Raw genomic sequence first — 19939 nt, forward strand, 5'->3', positions numbered from 1 at the left:
AGCACATTTAGGAACCAGCTCCAGGGGCGGTTGTGCCCGTGATGGCAACATCCAAGAATATAAAAACAGATTCTCTGAAACGCATTAGTGCTTTAGGGAGATGATTTAGGAGAAGGGTGCTTGCTGTGAGGAGTTTGCGAAGTAAGAAGTATTTAGGGATATGATAAGGAAATGCAGACAGATGTGAGGCAAATGGTTTAATACGTTGTATCTCCTGTCTGTGATTTCTGTAGCGTCTCTCCTGTGCCTCGTACATCGTCTGTCTGCCAGGTCTAATTGCCTTCAGCAGAAATTTTCCCTGCAAGTAGCAACTGAGTCACTTGGTGGACTTTTCCTCTCCCTGTTTTAGTACGTGAGGTTGAGTGAAGTAAGAAGTCAGCAGACATTGAAAATATAGCCTTTAAAGGAGGGTTAGGGAACGAGAGTTCCCCGATGCATGGGATAAATGTTAGGGTCAGAGTAAATTCAGTGGCGTGGGGTGCAGAAATACCCGTTTCTCATTAGTTCTGAATTTTCCCAGAATACTTCCATTGGGTATCTTACTAAAGCTTTTAAATTGGTCAGCAACGTGGAGCTGTTTGCTCATGAGATGAATCATCATTAGTCATAAAAGATTCCTTACCTCCAAATGACTTCCCGTTATAAAATGAGAGAAAAGTAGAGAGAACACATTTCAGTCTCACTCCTGTTAAAAGATGCCTGGGAAAGGAAATAGTATTTTTATTCTCTTTATGAAATGCGTGTTGGATCAATTGATTCCTTTAAAGTGATGGGAAATTCAGCAATAACTTTTCCCTAATGCTGGTTGTCTTCATCAAAACAATTAGCATAAACCAACTGATAAAGTGTTAGTACACACTGACTAGTGTTTTCAACAGTAGTGGGCTTATTCTATTCTGCTATCCTCTCCTGTTTATAAGTTGTCCATGGGTAATTGTGGTTAATGGTTCTCATGGACTCACTGAGGCGCACACAAAGCCACAGACATCCCAAACTTCCTCTGCTCTTTGCTGCAGGGAGCGGGGACGAACGGAATTCGGCTGACCATGGAGAGTGCTCTGACGGCCCGTGACCGCGTCGGCGTGCAGGATTTCGTCCTGCTTGAGAACTTCACCAGCGAAGCAGCATTTATTGAAAATCTGCGTAAGCGCTTCAAGGAGAATCTGATCTATGTGAGTAGCAGAGTGTTCACCAGTGACTTGAATTTGAGTATTTGCTGTAGAAGACACACCATGGCTTGGCTCCGCTGTTGGATTTGGAGATGGTATTGGCTTTAATAGACCACGGCTGCTTGTGTCAGAACTTGTCTGGGATACTGACACATTAACAGGTGCAGGGACTCATCTGCAGCGCTCTGCTTGAGGTCTGCTGGCATTTACAGGTCTTGCCAGCACTGAAAATCCAACTCACACCTTATTCTTTGATTTCATGAATTCACTCTGTGATGGGCTTTCAGCAGCCCCGGGTTTGAACCTGATCCCAAATGGTGCATCAGAAATAATCCAGTAATCTTGCTTGTTAGAAGCACTAAACCCCTTTGCAGGTGCTGTTTATGCAGCAAGGACAGCGTGTCTAGCGTAACTCTTGCAGTGCCACTCTCACTGCCCTCAGAGGTCACTTCTTGAGCACCCTTGGCCTCTTTGGAAGCCCTGGACAGCATCCCCAGTGCAATTTACGGCCTTCAGAGCAGTCTGGGCTCTTGGAGGATCTGCTGCCAGACCTTCTGTAACCTCTGTGCTTTGTGTTCTCTTTTTTCCAGACGTACATCGGCTCGGTTCTGGTGTCTGTAAATCCGTACAAGGAACTGGAAATCTACACTAAACAGAACATGGAGCGGTACCGCGGCGTCAGCTTCTATGAAGTTTCTCCTCACCTGTGAGTGGCCTGTGGGTGAACAGTGTGGTTTGTGCGGTTCCCACGCAGGCGTGTGCAAGAACAACATGTGAAAACAAGCAAATAGGACTTTTTCCTTGTCCCAGATGCAGCACTAAAAAATCACGGGGTTACGAAGGATCCTTCGGAGGGTGTGGCGTGCGGCTCTTTCTATTCCTGTTCCTCTCCAAAGAGGATGAGTTGCCTTTGCAAGAGCAGTATTTGGAAAAGGGAGTTGGTTCCTTCCTGGCTGGAGGAACAGCGCTGCTCACCCAGCCCTGGCAGGACGGGAGTTCATTGTTCCAGGGTTACTTGGGGTCTGCGTGTCCCGGCTGCGAGTTTCCCCGCTGCTGCGTCGCTCGGCCAGCGCGGGGCTGAGCGGGGGAAAGAGCGTGTGCGGGGGGTTCTTTCCTACCTCTGCTGTTACTGCCTGACCAATATTTATCTGTATTTCCCTTGTTGCTAAGATACCACCAGCCTGTTGGAACAAGGAATGTATTTATTTACATGGTCTGGCCTGGTGAGCATTCCCAATTTCCCATTTTAAAAAAGAAAAAAAGAAGTTTGAGGTTTAAAGTTATTTTTGAAAGCGTTTGGATTTTTTTGTCAGACGGAAAGAGAAGGATGACTGAGAGCTGAGGACATTTGGCTCCAGAATGTTTTCTTTCAGGACCAAGGGCCAAATTCTGAGCACCTCTTGGAGGTTTTTTTGTGGGTTTCTTTTCGTCTTTTTGTTTTTTAAAGAGGTCTTGGATGAGTAAATGATATTATTTTAGAGCGAACTATTTGGATTGTTTCTTATTACTGGCACATAGCCCAGGAGAGTAAGCAAAACAGAATGCGCTGCAAGCACAGAGAGGTGAGGAACACCAGTACTTGGGAAAGCCTGAACACTTGAAGTTGTATTTATTATGAGAAAAATGTGGGGTTGATAACGTTTCAGGCGTTTTGTGTGGACCTATATGGGGGACAATGAAACCTGAAAAGCCCTGGATTGAAACCTGCCTGGAGTGAGAATTTGGTGACTCTGGAAAATCGTGGGGACTGTGTCTGCCTTTTTATTTGTGTGCAGTGGGCACTGGACGGAGCGTGACGGCAGCGCCCACGTGCAGCACTAAGCAGCTCTGCTTTCATTCCTGTGTGTGCTACACAAAGTGACTTACACCATAAAGTAGCTGATTATTCCCTAGGCTGTTCTCTTTCTTGCTTTAATTAGTCCCATAAGAAATTGTAAAACCTGCAGCTCATAAGTAAACCCTTGAGAGCTGCAGTCCCAAATACCAGTACTGCTCCAAGTGGAAAAACAGTGGGTTTTGTTATTGAGAATTTAAATTAAATTAACATTTATTTAGCTGTTTTCAAAATACTGCAGAGACATAATTTGTTTGGGAATAGAAGGATTTGATAACTTCAGTGGGGCAAGTTGTGTTGCTAGGTAGCTCATTGGTGTTGCCGTAGCACCAAGTATTAATAGACTTGCGAAGGCCATGGCTGTTATTTTGGTGTGATTATTTCTGATTAATTGCACAGCATGAGAGTTTAAAAAAGAAAAAAAAAGCTACTAAAAGGTGGTCAAGTGTATGAAGCAGGATACGTGCTTGATCACCACATGTGAGAAAGCTGAAAGTGTTATGGGGGCCTTATGTGGGTGCATTTTGAAGGGTAATGCTCTTTTTTCCTCTTATCCTCTTGCATTGCCTCTGTCTGGTTCTTTTCCTCTCTCTCTGTAAGCGATTGTCACCATTGTCAGACCCATCCTCCTGCTCTTTGGTGTTGTAAAAGTGTGTGTGATTCTTGGTATGAGATCCTGTCTGGTCTGTCGCGGGGAGGCAAAGAGAAGAGAAAGGAAAAGCAGCAGAGGAGGAAGCAGGGGCCATGGCCAGCGCCAATAAACCTGGCCATACGTCTGCAGGAGGAACCATCTGGTATTTTGGGCAGCGTGTGGCTTAAGTTGCCTGCAGGATGCTCATCAGTTTGTGCGGGCTTGTCCCGTTCTTCCTACAGCCCACGAGAAGCTACAAGAGGTTGTGCTGTTCAGGAGCCACCCAGATAGTGAAGTGCAGTTGTGACCTCTGAGCATGGCATTGCTTAAAAGATAAACTAGAATAAAGATGGATGGAAAACAAGACGTCTGCTGAATATATAGCTTTTTGTCCTGTCGCACCAATGTTGAGAGATCATGTATGTTTAGAAAACTAAGTTGATTTGCACCATTTAGTTGCCTTCTATAGAAGCTCTTCTCATCTGAGTAGGTGAAATGGTCAGAGAGTCAAAAGGATGGTTTTTAAAGGGCTGAGATTATCGGCTCAGTGGTTGTTGTGTATAGAGATGTCAGGAAGTGCTCACAGGAACCTCCTGTCAACAGCTACACACTCTTACCCAGCCCGTGGACACAAGCTTCTTTTAGAGGCGTCTTCTTTTTGAGTTCACCCCGTGGGACAGTCTGAGCTGGGGAGTCTCTGCGCTTCACTTGTGGAAACAAACTGACACCTGCTTGTCCTTGTCCCTTAGCTACGCCATTGCCGACAATTCATACCGCTCCCTGCGCACCGAGAGGAAGGATCAGTGCATTCTCATCTCCGGGGAGAGCGGCGCTGGCAAAACGGAGGCCACCAAGAAGATCCTGCAGTACTACGCTGTGACCTGTCCCGCCAGTCAGCAGGTCGAAACCGTCAAGGACCGGCTGTTACAATCCAATCCCGTCCTGGAGGTAACTCTAGAGCTCGGGAACTTGACATTGAGTCACACCAGCACTGCTCACATTTTCCAGTGAAGGGAGTGTGGGCAGCTGGAGCCCCCCGGGCATGACTGAGCTGTCTGGGATGGTGTTTGCTGGGAACACTGCTTCACGGCATGTGGGCAGATCGTTTGCGCTGCACACAGGGGAATCCCGCTCTGCTTCTGAGCCAAACAAATGTCCGTCTGCTGCTGAACTCGCTCGGCCCTCTCCAGTCCACCAGGAGTGATTGTGGAGCGGCCAGGCTGCGGGGAGAGGCAGGCGTTTGGCGTGGGAATCGCTCTGGTGCACTGCACAAGTTTGCAAAACCAGAAGCAGCCGCAGCCGCTGTGGGCAGCGTCACCCTCCATAAATGCATTTGTGGGTGCATTTTCTGGTGCTGTGGTGTCCTCTAGTGTCCAGTCCTGAGCTGCCTTTGTAGTTCCCTTTGACACTGCTGCTCCGTATTCAAATGTGTCCTGTGTACAGGGGAAAGTTGCGCTCCCTGTGTGAGGGGAAAGGCTGGCAGGCCTGTTCGGACATTCCTGCTGCGAGCGGAGCTGCGGGCGGCTGGAAGCAAATAGCTGTGATGAAAGAGGGAGCTTTGAAAAAGCTGTCAGACGTGACATATGGTGTCAGCAGTGAACTGGCATTAAAATGAGCTTTCTGGGAGGGTGGAATTGTTCTCAGCGACATGCTCCATCTGCAGTGCCTGCACTGGGTGTCAAGATCAGTGTTAGAATTTGGGTAGCAATCTGCTTCCTTCTTGGTTTCCCTTGTGAAAAGGACAAACCTGGGCTTTAATGGCTGTAAATAAACAACTGGCAGCTTCCCCAAAGTGTTTATAAATAATCTTATTTGATACTTCTTTGTTTTTCTCTAATCGTTTTCATTTCAGGCCTTTGGAAATGCAAAAACCCTTCGGAACGACAACTCCAGCCGATTTGGGAAATATATGGATGTGCAGTTTGATTACAGGGTAACTTAAAATCTATTTTATACCTCAGAACTGGCCCCAGTTCCAGCAGGTCTCTGCTGCCTGCGCTTGCTTGTACTGATGCATGTGTGGAGCGATTATTTTTTATCATTCCCTTGGTGACAGTGCAAGCAGAGTCCATGGTAGCAAAGTTTGATTCCAGAGGATTTTATAGAATGCACTTACCTTCCTTTCTTCCCTTATTTCTCTCTATAAGGAGACAGTGAGATTAAATCCCCTTATTTCCAGGGTATATGTGCACCATACAAATGGATGCTCCCAAAGTAATCGTACATCTCGGCAGGTAATCCCTCCACACTCACAGTTTTGTTGCTTTTCCTGCGTGTTGAATTCCTCCTGAGAAAGGTCCCGTTCAGACGTGCTGTAATCGTGATCTACATGTCATTGTCACTTGATAGCTCACACTGTGCACCCCTCAAAACTCACACTGTCTCTGTGTTTCAGCTGAGATAGTGATACAAAATGACAGATAAGTTTCTGTCTCTTTTTAGGCTTTTTGTCTTTGAATAAACCACCGAGAAGCAGAAATATTCTCCTCTGTGTTGATGAACTATTTCCATGTATCTGGTTTGATTTAGGGAGCTCCTGTTGGGGGCCACATCTTGAACTACCTCCTGGAGAAATCCCGAGTCGTGCATCAGAATCATGGGGAGAGGAACTTCCACATTTTCTACCAGCTGCTGGAAGGAGGGGAGGAGGACTTGCTGCGGAGGCTGGGCCTGGAAAAGAGCCCCCAACAGTATCACTATTTAGTGAAGGTGTGCATTAACGAGTAATTCTTACAATATTGTTATATGATGGGACCAGTGCTTTCCCAGTTGACTTTGTAGTTTCCTTCCCTTGCTTAAAAAATAACACCGAGATGATTGCTATGAAAAGAAACATGGCAGAAGCGCATTGAGCTTGAGTTGTGGAGTCTCCTTCTCTGGAGACATTCAAACCCGCCTGGACATGTTCCTGTGCGACCTCACCTGGGTGTTCCTGCTCCAGCAGGGGATTGGACTAGATGATCTTTTGAGGTCCCTTCCAATCCCAAACATACTGTGATACTGTGAGTTGACACATCTTTGACAATTTACTTATTTATATCAAACTATGTCTTTTTAGGGGCACTGTGCAAGGGTCAGCTCCATAAATGACAAAAATGATTGGAAGGTTGTGCGAAGAGCCCTGTCCATTATCAGCTTCAACGACAGCGAGGTGGAGGTAAGACATGCGTGACAGCACAGCCGATTTTCCTACTCTTAAGCAATTTTTCTGCTTTGATTTGTGATTTCTGACCAAGGACAGCCTTCAGAATGAATGTATCCTCTGCAAAAATCCTAAAAAAATACAAAATGTTCTCATAACATGTTAATTAACACAGAAATCTCACTGTGGCTTCTGACTGTTGCTCCCACCCTAGGACCTGCTGAGCATCGTGGCCAGTGTTCTGCATCTGGGGAACGTGCAGTTTGCTGCTGATGAGCAAGGGAACGCTCAGGTCACCACAGAGAATCAGATTAAATACCTGGCCAGGGTGAGTGTCACCAGTTAGAGATATATTTCATTAAAGAAGAATGAGAGAGGTTTCCTTATTTTGAACTTGGTACCATCATATTATTTTAGAATATGATTTAGAAGTTTTCATAAATGTATTTGACCGAAATAAAAACCCTTTAATAGATAATTTCTCTATTTACCACTCAATCCACCACTAACCTGTGCATTTTGCCATCAGGCAGTGGAATAGGAATGGATCTGTTCTGGAGAAGAGTTTTAAAGAAAGAAGAACTCTTGTAGCTTTTCTTAGTTCTTTGTGCCAGAACAATCGAACCGCTTTATTTGTTGGTTCATATCACTGCCAGAAAGGCGGTGGCGTGCGGGAGGAAAGGGAAGGATTGATGTTTCCAGAAGTTTTGCGGTGCGAATGGGGAAATAAAGGATTATTTCACTGGACTACGCTTTTGGGGACTAGCCTTTCTTAAAACTATCTCTGATAAACTGAGTGTACTGCTTCATAAATTAATATTTACTGCTTTGCAGCTTCTCGCAGTTGACGGCTCCGTTCTTCGCGATGCATTGACCCACAAGAAGATCATAGCAAAAGGCGAAGAGGTAAGAACAGGAACAGGGCCTGTGGGAGGCAGATGGAATTAAATCAAGCTAATGACACAGCATCAGCTCGTGCCAGAACTAAACCATTCCCGACTCGCTTGTCGAAGGCGGTTGGTTGTCAGTGCAGGAGTCCCACAGCCTGGTGACTGTACGGTGGGGACAGTGATACCAGCTGAGCTCAAGCAGGATGCCCCGTTGAGCGGGTGTTTATTAACAATGAGCTGGGGAAATTCAATCCCTCAGTGGAATTGTTTTGTTGTCCTTCTGCGTGCAGCTCATCAGTCCCCTGAACCTGGAGCAGGCAGCCTACGCGAGGGACGCGCTCGCCAAGGCCATCTACGGACGCACTTTCTCCTGGCTGGTGAACAAGGTTAACAAGTCTCTTGCTTACAAGGTAAATAAACCTTTGGTTTGTTGGTATCCAACTGAGCGCGAAAAGGAATTTCAAACCTTTTAGCTGCAAAGCAGATAAATCGTAAGTTTCATGCTGTACAGTGTTTTCTAAATTAATTTGTTTTCCATTAAGATGATGATAAGGAGTAAATGCTGTAAGTGAATGGGTAAGATCCCGTGATGGATTGCAGCTGTGAGTACATACCAACGTTTATTTTTTGCCCTATTGCAGGAAGGAGAGTTTCCTGGCTGGAGAAGTACAACAGTTCTAGGATTGCTTGATATCTATGGGTTTGAAGTTTTCCAGCACAACAGGTTTGTTTCAGTTGGTGTTTTTGAGTATTGAGTAAACTCTGCATGGCTTCATTCACTTTAGTTTTTTCTCTCCATTGTGAAATAAGACATTATTCCATCTCTGATTCTCTTGGTAAGAGATGACATTGAATAACTGATAATCACAGGGCTTTTAACACTTGGGGCATCCAGCTAATATTTAGCATATACCACCCTTCACTCTTTCATGAGATCCACTAAGTAATAAATTTACTAAATGTATACATTCAGTAAATAAACATTTCACAAAATCTCTTGCTTCTCTTGGTTTACACAGAGATACATTCATGCTGCTGCCCACTGATTTACAGCTTCTTTTGCTTGTGGGACATTCCTAGTGATTACTTTTCTGATTTTTGTTTGCAGCTTTGAGCAGTTCTGTATTAATTATTGTAATGAAAAGTTGCAGCAGCTCTTCATAGAGCTCACGTTGAAGTCAGAGCAAGAGGAATACGAGTCGGAAGGCATAGCGGTAAGAGCCAATCTCATCACTTCCTCTGTAGCACCTCCTGCAGATGCTTAGCAAAAGAACTTCTAATAACAGTCTTCAAAGTAAATGAATTAAGAGCTTTCCTTTTGCCTTTCGTTTGAAACACTTTGGTTAACTGTGTAATACAGCTAGAAGTGAGTAGTGCCATTCCAGTCTTTAACTCTTTTAAAAAAGCTTTTGAAAAGGAATGTTAGGAAAACAGATTAAATGAGTGAAAGAGCTTTGCTTCTAATTTGACAGAAAGATTCTTTAAGTAAAGTGCTGTCTGAAATGTTCTGAAATTGTCATGTTTTTTTCCCAGTCTAGAACTGTTTTCACCCAAGTGTGATTTCTTGTCTTTGTAGTGGGAACCAGTTCAGTATTTCAATAACAAAATAATTTGTGACTTGGTGGAAGAGAAGTTCAAAGGCATCATTTCTATTCTGGTGAGTTGACAACACCTTTTTAAATGAAAAATTTGGGGCAGTGTAGTGGAAAACCAGAGGAAGAACACAGGAAAAAAAAGATCTAAGCTCGTGTTAGGATTATTTGGGCAGGAGAGAAGAGCTGTGATACACTGAACAGTGACACCATTAAAAGTCACTTTCATATCAGCATTTTCCTTTTCAGCTCAACAATTCTCCATGTGTTAAACTAAAAGCTGGCCCTGCCTGTTAAAAGGCAAAGGGGTCAAAGTGGGGCAGAGTTTCAGTGCGGCAGAATTAGCGCTGGCCTGGCCGTGAAATCTGAACTGGAATGCGTGTGTTTGTAGGATGAAGAGTGTCTGAGACCTGGGGATGCCACGGATACAACATTCTTGGAGAAACTGGAGGAAACAGTGAAGAACCACCCTCATTTTCTCACGTGAGTGTTCACATAGCCGAGGGCAGTTACACGATTAGGATCCAAGTGTGTGATAGACCCTAGAGCTTCAATTATTCCTACACGCATTATAACTCATGGTGTTTATGGCAGCAGCATCCCAGGTACACTGGGTGCCACATAAAAGGTGATCGTGTTTCCTTTTGCAAAGAGATTCGATTGTGAGTTCAGATAATACAGAATAAGTTGTCAGCACTAACTGCCTCGCTCGTCTCAAGACTCTGCTTCGGGATACAATAGGACACCAAAACTCATTACTGACTCACCCCTTCACCGCTCTCTTCCTGGCACCCCACGGCCAACACGACCAAAGAACCCGCAGGTTTGCGGCTTCTTGGCTCTTCCCTGGCCCAATACTTCAAGTGTGAAAAACTCTGGTTTGGAGTATTAGGCCAGATAATTCCTCAGCATTGATGACTTGAGTCAGGACTAGAAATACCTAGAACCTGGAGCAGAATTTTACTGGTAAAATAGAGCATATGCAGTAAAAAGATTTAAGCAGCGTTAGTGCTTTTGAAATGAGAGGTTCCTATTGCGCTAGCTCACCTCTCTGCCCATCTGCTTCCTGGACGATACCGATACCCGCCTTTGACTGTGGTAACCAACCCCCGTAGCTGCCACTCCGCTTTAATGGGTGTGAATTCCACGTTTCGCCGGTCAGTTTACCTCAGTTTTGGAGCTCCAAGTGTCTTTTTATTCTTACTGCCTGTTGTGATGCTCAGACCAGGATCTGAGGGGCAGCTCACGGTGCCAGCGCCCTCACTGCCCTCTTGCCTCTGCTCTACTTTCATGCGCACACACAACCGCTCCGCAGCCTTGCCAGGAAGCTGAAAGTTCAGCCATTTGAAATAAACATAAATACATTTTATGACATTTTTATGATTTGCTGGTTGATAACTCTTTATTGACTTTTGGTCTTGAAAAATCAGCAAGTCAGATTTATTCCCCCCATTCTGCGTTTGCATTGTCCCAGTCTGGAATCAAATACCATAGTGCTTTTTGCAGTGAATTCCCCGCCATGAAACCAATGTTTGTTTCTCATGAAGCTGCTTCTCTTTCTCACCAGGCACAAGCTCGCTGACCAAAAGACTCGCAAGTCGCTGGGACGGGAGGAGTTTCGGCTCTTGCACTACGCTGGAGAGGTCACCTACAGCGTTGCAGGTACGTTTGTGCCTCACCTTGGCTGTCTCTCACTCTTTTCTCCTCCTCCCATCCTCTGCCCTTTGAATTAAACCAGCACGACTACACCGTAAAGAATAAATCTGTGCGTAGAACACATCCACGCATCCTTTGTTTAACCAGATTAATTTCCCATCTCAAATTCCTGCCTTGTTGTGAAGTTCCTGTGGAACAGCGGTGGCAGCCTGAGCGCTTTCTTTTTCTTCCAGGTTTTCTAGATAAAAACAATGACCTTCTCTTTCGGAACCTGAAGGAGGTGAGTGTGGATAGAGGATGTTTCCAGTACTCAGCAGAACGAGGAGTCGGGCTGAAAATGGGGTGGCACCTGGGGGAAAAGGTTCTTCTAGACTCAGCTGTAGAACGTGTGTCCCTAGGGCGGCACGATGAAAAGACAAATGGAGGTGCCCGAAGTTCATTTGATTATTAAAAAGCAAAACAAACCAGTTCTGTCCCGTGTTTCTTTGGTAGTTCTCTGGAGAACGCTCTGTACTTTATCTCTGAACACGTCTCTCTCTGCAGACCATGTGCAACTCCGAGAATCCCATCATAAACCAGTGTTTTGACAGGACCGAGCTGACAGACAAAAAGAGACCTGAAACGGTAAGAACACCAGAGCTGGGACTCTTTCTTCTCTTTAAAATACACATTCTATCTAACGTGGTGATCTAAAGGCAAGCCTCTTACGTTTGAAGCTGGGCGACTGGGTTTGTTCTGTAGCTCTACGTTGTTGCTTTATGTAGTTTTCTCTCTTTTCTCCTAGGCAGCAACTCAGTTTAAAAACAGCCTCTCCAAACTCATGGAAATCCTGATGTCCAAAGAACCCTCCTACATTCGCTGCATTAAACCTAACGACGCTAAACAGGCCGGTATGCCCTGGTGACTCTGTCTTTCCTGCGACAGCTGTATGTAGAGCACTAGGTCCCAGAGCTCAGATGAAGAAGATTTTTAAGTGCCGGAGCTTCCTGGAGGCGGAGGCAGCAGCCGGGGATCGGAATGGGAACACTGGTCTTGGGTGGAGTAGGGTCATATTTAAAGTGAAGAATTATTAACCTACGTAACATCCTTTTAATGACCTTTACTCTCCCTCATTTCTTCCTCCTGTCTGTATAGAACATCCTACAGGAGAACTCTTTGGAACTAAATATAAATGTATATTAAGGGGGTTGGGGAGCAGGAGGCACAAAGTAAGTTGGGTGGCACTTGCACGGTGAGGATGGGTTGGAAGTTAAAGGTAACCGTAAGATATAACCAAGAACTGAGCATTCCCCTTCTCCGGGTGAAAGGACAGCTGCACATTAACCATGTTTCTCTATTTTCGTGCTCTCTCAAGATCGATTTGATGAAGTTCTAATCCGACATCAAGTGAAATACCTGGGGTTGATGGAGAACCTCAGAGTGCGCAGAGCTGGGTTTGCCTATCGAAGAAAATACGAAGTTTTCCTGCAGAGGTGGGATTGCCTTGGACTTCTCTCTCCCTGCTGCTCCCTTCCCCAGTCCCACGGGTGTTTGAGGCTGGGGAGCTGTTCTGAACAGCCCTTACACTGATTTTCTCGAGGGAGCAAGCAGCGCGGCCTCTCTCCCTTCTGGACTGGACTTGTAACATTTCTTCTGCTCTCAATTTGCAGGTACAAATCGCTTTGTCCCGAAACATGGCCCACGTGGGACGGCCGGCCCCACGACGGCGTGGCTGTGCTGGTGAAGCATCTTGGCTACAAACAGGAAGAATACAAAATGGGACGGTTAGTTCTTCGATTTTTCTTAATTTGAGAATATGAATCATTGGATGTCCACGTCATTGCTTTTAAATAAGAATTCTCTGTCTGACGGGTGGGGAGAAGATTAGAGATCCCAAAAGGCGTGCTACGGGCAGGAAGCAAACTTCTCCGGCATGTTCAACATGGTTCTGCGTTTCTATTTCTAGAACAAAGATTTTTATCCGCTTTCCCAAGACCTTGTTTGCAACGGAAGATGCTCTGGAAGTGAGGAAGCAGAGTCTGGGTGAGTCGCTTCATGAGTGGCTTCATGGACACTTTGCACTTTTCTGATTATTGTTTTTTTTCTGTTTGTTTAGAGGGGATATTTTTTTTCTTAAGTTGACCCTTTGTCTCCAAAAATCTGCTTGGTCACAATTTCAAATTGCTGTTTTTCTTGCAATTTCAGCAACAAAAATGCAGGCCACGTGGAGAGGATTCTACCGTCGGAAGAAATTCCTGCACATGAAGCACTCAGGTACGAGATTTCCTTCCACCTTTAGTCTGTGAGTCTCTGGGTGAGAGAAGCAGCTTTAACCACTCACGTTCACGCCGCAGTTCTCATCTGCTGGTGCTTTTTACTGACACGTATCCATTGGATCATGGTTTGTTAAGGACTTATATTCTTTTCCATATGCCACTTTAGGGGCTGTTTATTTCTGGTGTGCTCTTTGTTGCCAGTTTTGTAGGGAGTCAGAATTGGTATAAAGTGCAAAATCTTATTTTATGTTATTATTTTTAGCAATCGCGATCCAGTCGTGGTGGCGCGGAACCCTGGGCCGCCGAAAAGCTGCCAAGAAGAGGTGGGCAGTAGAGATTATCAGAAGGTGCGTAAAGAGTCACCCAAACCACCACATGGGTACTAATTTCTTAACAATAAGATGATAGAATTAAACTTTTCTCATAAAATTCTCCTCTTCCTCAGGTTCATTAAGGGTTTTATTTACCGGAACCACCCTCGCTGCCCAGAGAATGAGTATTTCCTTGATTACATCCGCTTCTCCTTCCTGATGAACCTCAAGCGTAATTTGCCAAAGAACGTTTTGGACAAATCCTGGCCGACTCCTCCTCCGTCGCTCTGCGAGGTGGGCACCGCGTCCTCCTTGCATCTCTGCTCCCAGAATCAATCCAAACTATTATAATAATAATTATAGCATAACTGAAATTGTTAGACCTATAGAGTCTAAAGTTATTGACAGTTTTGCAACACTATTTTCTACTGGGCTTTTTCTCATCTATTTCTGAGCTTTTCTTTCCTTTTCCTCTGAACAAATTAAGTTCCCTCTGGACAGCTAAATGGGCTGCAAGGACACGTTAAACTTCCTCTATTGCCGTTGTTATTCTGCATCTGGCAGAATTGCCTTTTTATCTGATCGAAACAAAATATTGCAGGAAGTCCCACTTATCCAAAGGTCCCCGTTTGTTCAGCGGCAGGTACGGGAGGCACAGGGCAGTCAAGTGGAGTGTTCCTGCTATTCATTCTCCATTCTACAGCAGCTGCAGAATGGTGCAGGGCAAACTCTCAGAAACATGGAAAATAAGCTTCCTATTATTTAATTTAAAAAACAACTCTCAGTAATGAAGCAGGATTTGAATTCAGCAACGCAGTTTCTGTCTTTGTTTGAATTGGTTTGTCAGTAATTTTGAGCTATTTTCATTGATTTTACGCTTCCCTCTCCAGGCATCCCAGCTCCTGCGCCAGCTCTGCATGCAGAACATGGTCTGGACTTACTGCAAGAGAATCAGCCCCGAGTGGAAGCAGCAGGTACGAGTCACCGCACGTTATTTCCAGCTCCCAAGAACAGGAGGGGGTTCTCAGCATTGTTTCTGGTGGGAAATGAAGGAGGGAGGGACGAGGCTGCTGCTGCAGGGGGGTCACAGGAGCGGTAAATCACTGCACACTTCCATGCTTCCTTAACAGTTCCACAATAACTCCATGATTTTATTTTATCATGAAGACAAAAACTAAAAGATAGAATGTGCATAAAAAGAAAACAAACATCATATACATATTTCAACACATACTGTTTCAACAGTGTTGTAGATCCAGGTCTCTATAGAATTTCTGTACTGAAAGGCCGTGCAAAATAAAACCATAAGCAGCTGTGTTATTCTGGTTGTACTGTATCAAGTAGAGAGTAAGAATGGAGGGGGGTAGAATTTTTTTAATATTAAAAAATGCTCTGTAAAGGGACATAATAGGAAATATAAACATTAAACAGTATGGCTGTAACTGTTACAACCATAATAGTTGCCTTTAATATTTTTTTTAATTGCATAGAGTATCATAGTGCGTATGAACGCCTGTGAAGCATTAAGCACATGTAATGAAATGCTGTAGATTAGTTAGTGGCTCAGCCCATGATTAAGCGTTAACTCTGGCCATTGCTGGGCTGGAGATGGAAATTAAACAAGAATCCATCTTTCGTCCTTGCAGTTGGAACAAAAAGTAATCGCCAGTGAGATTTTTAAGGGTAAAAAAGACAATTACCCTCAGAGCGTTCCGAGACTCTTCATCAGCACTCGCCTGGGTGAGTAGATGTTGTGAAGTCGTAACAGGCAGAGGGAGGAGGGGGATTAATCTGCTCTTTTCTTGCTGGATTTCTCTTTCTGACCCCACCTCTTTGGTTTTAATACAGGTAATGAAGAGATAAATGCTAAAGTCCTTCAGGCATTAGAAAATGAAGCAATTAAGGTGAGATACGTGTCCTAATACTTTTGGAGTTATTCAGCAAAATATCAGATTGGATTTCTGAATATTGCAAGATATTTGACATTACATTAAGCTCATAGTACCCCAGAAGACTCCTGCAGGCTCTCTAGGCTAGAGGGAGGGTAGCTGACAATTAAACAAACTGCATTTTTAGCACTGTTAACAACACTTATTTCAGTATGCAGTTCCTGTGATCAAGTATGACCGGAAAGGATACAAAGCAAGAGCACGGCAGCTGCTTCTGACCCAAAATGCGGCCATCATAGTTGAAGAATCCAAAATCAAACAACGCATCGACTACGGCAACCTGACAGGTGAGAACAGGCACCGCTGTGGGGTTCGGCTCACTCGGCTGAGGTCAGACTTCACCTTGGCTACAGCTAAACGAACACTAATAAAATAACTAATTTGTCTTCGTCCTGGACAAGAATGAAATTATCTGATCCTGACAAGCATTTTAAATCTGTAATAAGTTGAAACTCGAGTTTTTCTAAAGTTAAACTCCATAAAATGTCACCAAAATTACTCAGTTCATCTCCCCAAGCACCTTCGTACGCCATTTCCCAATCACACCTCTGCGCTGCGGGGACGTTGCTCCACGGTTTGGGACTCTGCTCCAGCTTTCAGCCGCTGAATATCTGACCCAGACTTGATAGTGAAATATCTGTCCAGTGGGTGCTGAAGAGTGAAATTTTGGTCATAGGTCCCTTAATGGACACAAATACCTCTTTTCCCAGTCCAGAGGGCCATGACAGTTTGTGAACAGGCATTCTGCCCACTCCTGAGGAACAGAGGCATCGGAAACTTTCTTTCCCATCCTAAAGAGCAGTTCCACGGTCTTTCACCTCGCAGCCTCTGCGCAGCTTCCCAGCTGTGGGGTTTCTTGGTGCGGGACCAGCAGCTGCTGCGTTCCTGGGACAGGATGTCCCAGGGAGCTGTGGCGGGTGTCAAACGGCCGTTCTCCATTGCAGGCATCTCCGTCAGCAGCCTGAGCGACAACTTGTTTGTGCTGCACGTGCACTGCGAGGATAACAAACAGAAGGTAGCGGGGCTCCTCCTTTGGTTCTCCAGCCACCTCTACAAAATTAACTTTAAAGGCACAAAGAACAGAAGATCCAGCTGGGGGAGGGGGTGGGGAACAAGACATGGTGACATTTATGTGACAAACTTTGTGCCAGCTCTAAGGAGCATTTCACTTAAATGTACTTGTGCTCATGGATGGGGGTCACCAGTGCCTTGTTCACCAAGAGTCCTGGGGCTGTCCCTTATCCCCATTACTGATCCCTTGTGCTGACCTATGGAGATAGTTCTGTCCCTGTTAATTACAACATAATCACTTTTCAGTAAACAGACACCGTAAAGCCACAAATCATAACCCAGGGTGTCTTTTCTGTTGCAGGGAGATGTTGTACTTCAAAGTGACCACGTGATCGAGACGCTCACAAAAACAGCCATGCAGGCAGATAAAGTCAATAATGTCAACATCAACCAGGGCAGGTGAGCGATGCCAAGTCCCTCTCAGGGACTTGCGTTGGTTCTCTTCTTCAGAAACAACTATAAGACATCAAAATGTACCTAATACATCTTAACTAAGGCTCAGTTTCCTTGAACAAGCAGATTATTGCAGCTGCCCATCAATACAAAGCAGCTGTTTGCACAGGGAAAGGGTAAGACAAAGTGAGTGGAGAGGCCACATGCTCATCCCATCTGTTCTTACCTTTTCTCTTCACAGCATAAAATTTACAGTTGGGCAAGGCAAAGAAGGTATAATTGACTTTATATCGGGATCAGAACTGCTTATAGCTAAAGCCAAGAACGGCCATCTAACAGTGGTGAGTACAGGCCGAGGTGGGTGAGGAACAGTAGTTCACTTACAGGGGATCCAGACGCAGCTTTTGGCATTAACGCGGGTTTGCAGAGGGACACACTGCCAGGGCTGTGCTGCGCTGCCCGGGTGTGCCGGCCTGTTCCCCAGTTGTTGCCGCACATCATACATCTCTCCCTGCAGCCTCCAGACCGCCAGGCTTACTGAAACTCATCAAGTGACTGTCCTGTCAGTCACTTATCTTTTTCCTCCCCAGGGTTCAGGCTTTAATTCTATACCCTGTTGCATATCAAACTGTAGAATTTAAAGACACAGGAAACAAAAAAGAAAAGAAAAAAAATACTACTCCCTTCTCTGCTTGTTTGTAACCTTCCTGCTGGTCAGATCTAGCCGTGCAACTGATTTTTGCATTGTCAGATTAAAGGTTGTTCAGAAATAAATCCAGAGCATGCTCAGGCTACACACACACACCTTCCAGCAGAGCCAGAACAAGCTCCTGTCCTACCGCAGGCTGAATCCAAACAGCCACCCGTTTCCACCATGCTCTTCACAGAACAGTCCATCCACAAAAAGCCCCGAGTGCCAACAGGCGTCCGTGCTCTATGGAACGGCTACAGGCTGCACGCAGGAAGAGAGGTTCCATTTCCATAAGCGTGCTGAAACGAGGAGCACGCTGTTTTATTTGCTACCACATCGCAGCAAATCAAATAACTGGCTAGTTTCAGAGCTTAATTCCACAAGCCTGGCTTTGGTGCACATTAAACATGTTTAGGAGCTAAAACTGTTGCAGCACCTTTGTTTTCAATACGTTTTCTAGCTTGTCTTTCTTCTCCTGCAGGTTGCTCCTCGTTTGAATTCTCGATGATAAACGTGCCACCACTACAGGACCTTTTCCTCCATCAGTCTGACTGCACCCTATAAAATTGGCTGGACATTGTTCCCAGCAAAAGTCCCCCCTCCTTCCTCGCTTTGCTCATTTTGTTTATTGTTACCAAAGACCTGCACTTTCAGAAAAAAAAAAACACAAAATACATCTTTGCTTTCTTGTCTTAATACGAAGTTCCAAAAGAGAGGCCTTCTCTTCCTTACCTTAGTGGCAAACGCAGGGTCCAGCGCAGTGTCTGTGGAACCGTGGCCATGGAGCGGATTCAGCCGGGCTTTGAGGGAGAGGCAGCTTTGACTCTACAAGGAGTTTAAGCCTTGATGGAAATGACCAAAATTTGTGCTTGTCGTCATCAAAAAACACAAGCGGAAAATAAGTAACTCTGCTGCTTTGTCAGCCAAATCAATGAAATGCCAAACTTTATATTTAGAAAGAATGTTTTATGAAGAATTCTGCTCTGAGATGTTTTGATGCTTTTGTGTTACAATATATTAAAGCCATATTGTGTAAATGAGTAAAACCCTGTAAATACTTTATACGTGAGTATAAGAGATGCACTACAAGACTTATGGAAACTTATGTTTTTAGATTTGGAATTATTGTTGGTTTTAGTTTATGATTATAAGGTAATAATCTGAGAAACCCATCATGTAACTTCTTCACTGATCTGGATCCAGAGACTCAGCGCTTTTTGTTTAAGTCACCTATCCCATTTCTTGCTCTATAGCAATATTTTTATACCATAGTAACTTTTTCACATCCACACAGGCAGTAATACAAACCACAGATGTTACCACTTCTCTGTGCCGCTTTAGTCCTTGGCCACATGAGCTTTCCCTGCCACCTTGAACCCCAGAGTCACCACCCCCCCCCCACCCAGCTCCTTCAGAAAAAGTCGCTTTCCATCCTCTTACATTTTCAGAGATAACTGGAAGTTTGAGTGCCCACAGTAAAGCTCCACCAGGTTTATATCCTTGCCTCTCCAAACTGCCTTAAAGGGGAAGAGACGGCTCCTTCAGCACTGCTGGGGCTACTGGCTCCAGCCAGGGAAGCACCTTCCTGAGCTGTGTCACTGCACCGTCTAACCCGCGCTGAAGGGACACGCGTTGGGAACGCTGGCCGGCCCCAGGCTGCGGCACAGAGGTTAAAACTAAGCACCTTCGTCTAACAAAGAACTCAAATGGCTACAGAGTGGACAGCTACGTGTCAAATACCTGCTGACAGCAAATCACAGCAACAGCTTCCAAGTTCCAGACCTCAAACGGTGCTTTTTGCACTCTACTTGCCTTAGAAATCCTTCCCAACACAGTAACAACAGTTACAGCAAGCCCTGAATAAAATATAACCAAACATGTTGCCACTCATACGCGATCGGCTCGGTCTCCTACTTTTTGGTTTCTGACATGATGCAGTTATCAAACACTGCCCAGCCCAGAATGCTCTATACACTGTAGTACATACACACGTACCACTGTATATGCTAGAGTGTATATACTAGACAATGCTGTATACGCTATTATATAACCTCTTCAAGACTATGCTAAATAAATTTTTACAAAAAGAAAACCAAAACCACTTTGTCTGTTGTAGAAACCATTTCAATCACATTTTTTAATTTTTTGAGAGGGAGGCTGGTTTTGATTTTGTTTCCTCACTTGTCAGCCCCACTGAACCTCTTTGGTTGTTGGGCCTGATCCATCTACACGGGGCAGCCCTGCTACCACCTACTGCAGGGAGGGGGTTATTCCGAAAAGGGTGGACACTGAAATAACAAAGGGAAAGATGGAATAAGTGGTGTGGAAGAGCTGCTGACCCCTCCTGATGCAAAG

General features: G+C 45.0%; 1 protein-coding gene across 3 annotated transcripts in view; it reads left to right on the forward strand.

Annotated features, from left to right (window-relative positions):
- Nucleotides 1–19682, forward strand: part of MYO1C (myosin IC) — a 50758-nt gene extending 31076 nt beyond the window's left edge. For all 3 annotated transcript variants that reach the window (XM_065036405.1, XM_065036404.1, XM_005502003.4), the window contains exons 2-32: nucleotides 1017–1172; nucleotides 1760–1875; nucleotides 4384–4582; nucleotides 5487–5567; nucleotides 6164–6343; nucleotides 6693–6791; nucleotides 6991–7104; nucleotides 7611–7682; nucleotides 7957–8076; nucleotides 8308–8390; nucleotides 8775–8880; nucleotides 9243–9323; nucleotides 9650–9741; nucleotides 10826–10920; nucleotides 11148–11194; nucleotides 11458–11538; nucleotides 11699–11804; nucleotides 12269–12386; nucleotides 12564–12677; nucleotides 12860–12936; nucleotides 13099–13167; nucleotides 13432–13516; nucleotides 13615–13774; nucleotides 14371–14454; nucleotides 15127–15220; nucleotides 15329–15384; nucleotides 15581–15716; nucleotides 16374–16444; nucleotides 16802–16899; nucleotides 17135–17234; nucleotides 18066–19682. In XM_065036405.1, coding sequence (XP_064892477.1) covers nucleotides 1047–1172; nucleotides 1760–1875; nucleotides 4384–4582; nucleotides 5487–5567; nucleotides 6164–6343; nucleotides 6693–6791; nucleotides 6991–7104; nucleotides 7611–7682; nucleotides 7957–8076; nucleotides 8308–8390; nucleotides 8775–8880; nucleotides 9243–9323; nucleotides 9650–9741; nucleotides 10826–10920; nucleotides 11148–11194; nucleotides 11458–11538; nucleotides 11699–11804; nucleotides 12269–12386; nucleotides 12564–12677; nucleotides 12860–12936; nucleotides 13099–13167; nucleotides 13432–13516; nucleotides 13615–13774; nucleotides 14371–14454; nucleotides 15127–15220; nucleotides 15329–15384; nucleotides 15581–15716; nucleotides 16374–16444; nucleotides 16802–16899; nucleotides 17135–17234; nucleotides 18066–18092 — 3087 coding nt within the window. In that variant the 5' untranslated portion in view covers nucleotides 1017–1046 and the 3' untranslated portion in view covers nucleotides 18093–19682. The remainder of the gene's footprint in view (nucleotides 1–1016; nucleotides 1173–1759; nucleotides 1876–4383; nucleotides 4583–5486; nucleotides 5568–6163; nucleotides 6344–6692; nucleotides 6792–6990; nucleotides 7105–7610; nucleotides 7683–7956; nucleotides 8077–8307; nucleotides 8391–8774; nucleotides 8881–9242; nucleotides 9324–9649; nucleotides 9742–10825; nucleotides 10921–11147; nucleotides 11195–11457; nucleotides 11539–11698; nucleotides 11805–12268; nucleotides 12387–12563; nucleotides 12678–12859; nucleotides 12937–13098; nucleotides 13168–13431; nucleotides 13517–13614; nucleotides 13775–14370; nucleotides 14455–15126; nucleotides 15221–15328; nucleotides 15385–15580; nucleotides 15717–16373; nucleotides 16445–16801; nucleotides 16900–17134; nucleotides 17235–18065) is intronic.
- Nucleotides 19683–19939: the final 257 nt, after the last annotated feature.

Source organism: Columba livia, chromosome 20 (assembly GCF_036013475.1).
Source record: "Columba livia isolate bColLiv1 breed racing homer chromosome 20, bColLiv1.pat.W.v2, whole genome shotgun sequence".
NCBI lineage: Eukaryota > Metazoa > Chordata > Aves > Columbiformes > Columbidae > Columba > Columba livia.